General features: G+C 45.1%; 1 protein-coding gene across 1 annotated transcript in view; it reads left to right on the top strand.

Moving 5' to 3' along the window:
- Nucleotides 1-2,462: 2,462 nt before the first annotated feature.
- The window catches only part of LOC120425892 (uncharacterized), a 1,059-nt gene continuing 284 nt past the window's right edge, over nt 2,463-3,237 (top strand). Inside the window, exons 1-2 of the mRNA XM_039590510.2 lie at nt 2,463-2,733; nt 2,804-3,237. The exon at nt 2,804-3,237 is cut by the window's right edge and continues 284 nt beyond it. Coding sequence (XP_039446444.1) covers nt 2,658-2,733; nt 2,804-3,192 — 465 coding nt within the window. The 5' untranslated portion in view covers nt 2,463-2,657 and the 3' untranslated portion in view covers nt 3,193-3,237. The remainder of the gene's footprint in view (nt 2,734-2,803) is intronic.

Here is a 3,237-nt window from a genome sequence, read left to right as displayed (position 1 = left end):
AAAAACAATCAACAAAAAACAGGTTATTTTTTTCTTTATTGGAGGTGGACAAAAGCCCCCTTGAGCTGTGTCTGGTTATCGATAAAAGACACTTTCTCAAAAAGGCACAAAACCACCTCATCTTATCGCATCAACAAGTACACAAAACTCAAATGATACAAGACGGGGTCACTCTTAAAACTAACTCAATAAATTAACACAAATATCACAGTTCTAAAATCTACGTGTGTATCGTCAGGTTAGGGATGGGATTTCAGGTGATTAAGGAATCGTTTTTTGATTGTGTCACGGGAGATGTCAACGTCAAACAGATCTGAGCACAAGTTAAAAACACGACACATACTGGAAACCGGTTCGTTCTGCCCGTAGTTTGTGAGAGCCCTGCGGACAGTCAAGAACGAGTGATTGCGGAGTACGCGAGGGCGAGTGTTTATGTTTACCAGTTGCAAAACGGCAGGACAATCGATGGACGATCGAAGGAGATCTGCAACGAAGGTCGCCTTGGAAACGTCACGCCTTACTGTAAGAAGTTCGAGATTGAGCATTTTACAGCGCTCTGCGTAACTCGGAGGATTGGCGGGATCAGGCCAGATAATGTGACGTTGCGCGTACACACAAAAAAATATTTCCGAATGTTACATCATTTATGATGTAACACTTTTGCACGTCATTAAACATTTAAATTTAAATGCAATTTGATGTAAATTTGCAACAAATTATACGTAAAAACATGATTTTACATGTAATTCAACCGTTTACGTCGAATCTCAAGTTTACATCAACTGTGTTTACATGTAATTCATTTTTTCCGTGTCGAGTAAATTCACATATTTTTTTCTGTGTACTTAACGAACTTCCGCAGGACCGACTCCACGCGTTGAATCGCGTTCTGGTAGAAGGGAGCCCAAACAATACAACAGTACTCCAAAGTAGAGCGGACCAACGAACAATGAAGAGCTTTGAGACAGCCTAAATCCCGGAAGTTTTTAGCTATCCTAAAGATAAAGCCAAGAGTTTTGGAAGCCTTGGAGACTGTATACGTAATGTGGTCAGCAAACGTCATTTTGCTATCCAGCATCACACCTAAATCTTTCACACAGGAGGTCCTAGGTATGGTGGTGCTTGAAAGTGTGTAGTGGAAAGAAATTGTGTTGCGCTTGCGTGTGAAAGAGATAACCGAGCACTTGGAAGCGTTCAGAACCATCCTGTTTTCGGAGCACCAGTTGGCGAACCGATCGAGCTGCTCCTGAAGAAACTGGCAGTCAGTATCATTCTCGACAACGGTGAACAGTTTGATATCATCCGCATACGACAGTTTGTGACAGCCTAAAAGATGATGCACGTCGTTCATATACAGGGGTTGGACAAAATGATCGGGACAGGCAAGTTTTTGTCAAAATTCAAATGCTCATAACTTTTCGAAAAATTAACCGATTTTGATGATTCAAGAAGCAGGTGAAAGGGAAATTATTCCAGTTTTAGAAAATGGACCCGTTTAAGGGTACGGTCCGTGGCCACCGGAGATGTTCCGGATTTCCCGAGGTCATGTCAAAAAGCAAGTTTTTCTGCGGCGTGCCATTTTAGTTGTGGTGAGCTTTTTATTTAATCAATATTTTTTCCTGAAAGTACAACTAATAACCAGTCGAATGCAACCGGAAGCATTGAATTCCGTTGAAAATCCGCAGAGATATGGCCATTTCCGTAAAATCGGACCGGGAGGACACGTATTGGCCACAGTTATTATAGCAACTTCGATGAACCATTGCAATATGGGTGGCAAACTTGTAGCAGTACCATCAGTACAACCCTCTGCCGCAAGAACGGCAGACAGATAAGATGAATTCGCCAATATTTTAGCGTGCCATAATTATGGTTGGCTTATCTTCTCGCGCTACGCATCGACCTAATTATGTCATGGGTTGAGCGCCACCCCTTATGGGAGAGATTCAAATACTTTGCCTTGACCTGTTATGAGATCCGCACAAGAAGGAAGAATCTTCAGATGCTAAAGTTTGCGACAAGAGCACTTTTTTGACTCGAACGGGAGGTCGATGCACTCCAGTTCGGCAGTCAGAGATTGCAAATTCTTAAGAAATGCTTCGGCTAAACTCGCGCAATTATTGCAATTGTGAAGCCTGTTCTAATTGCACCTTTACTGAGGGTTCTAGAACTTCGACTCGGTCACTGACCCACTCTAACGTTAGGGGGGCTGCGGGCGAGAAACGGGCATCGCCAGTGCCAGTTAAGACGCTTAAGCAAAGACACACACCTTAAAAATTTAAATTTTTGTGTTGCTCACTCACACCAATATCATCGCGCTCGCCATCACGCACACTGCCTCAATAATCGTAACGCGCAAACTGTCAAACGTTTTTGTTTGCTTTTGACAAAGGTTTTAAAAATAGTTCGTTGGTTAGCGCGTTTTTTTTTTCGTTCTACATTATTCAAGTTATTCAATTGAAGGTAAGTGATTACATTAATTTATCATTCAAGCCATTTAAGCTTAATTTCCCGGCAACAGGTTTTGTATATTTCCCCAGATTGTGAAACAACCCCCGGGGACGGCTTTGCCGCTTCCTCCTCCGCCACCTCTTCCAAGTGGCGCATCCCGAAGACCCAAACGGCCACCGTGGCCCTGGCCAAACCAAGGAGGAATAATGGTTCGTCCTCCAGGGCACGGTCATCAAGGAGGATCCAGCGCGGATGTCTGCCAAAGGAGGATGAGAAGCAGAGGTTAGGCCAGCGGGACGAGGTAAACTTGAACGCAACCTGAGGAGTTAATCGGGTTTGTTTCGATTTTCAGGACCGATTGCTGCACCGGCAACAGATGCGCTCTATCCGGATCGCGCTTCCGCAAATGGTTCTGCCGTGGTGCGAATTTGTACAAGAGTGAGCTTTCTCCCTTCAGCAACAGTCGCTTCCCCCAGCAGCAGAACAAACGTCAAGTGCCTGGTCGAAACAGTGGCCCAAAACCATGCCAGCAACTATCTGCGGAGCCAGCTGCTCAACAAGAACCAGCAGAGCAAGATCTTGCACCGCATGAAGAACGTTGAGGCCGATACAAACCAACTGCAACAGCAGCTGGCAAGTCAACAGCCGCGCATTCCGATCCCGCAAGAGCTGCAGTTCCACATCCAAGGCAACACACAGAACGTGTTGCTGCAAGACCAGCGCAGGATGCTGTACGAGTAGGCCGTCGAACCGACCGCTGCCAATTTATCCAGTCCTTTTGTCGGG

The sequence above is a fragment of the Culex pipiens genome, chromosome 1, assembly GCF_016801865.2.
Source record: "Culex pipiens pallens isolate TS chromosome 1, TS_CPP_V2, whole genome shotgun sequence".
Taxonomy (NCBI): Eukaryota; Metazoa; Arthropoda; class Insecta; order Diptera; family Culicidae; genus Culex; species Culex pipiens.
The sequence above is the reverse complement of the archived record's forward strand: the minus strand, read 5'-3'. Positions and strand labels throughout refer to the sequence as shown.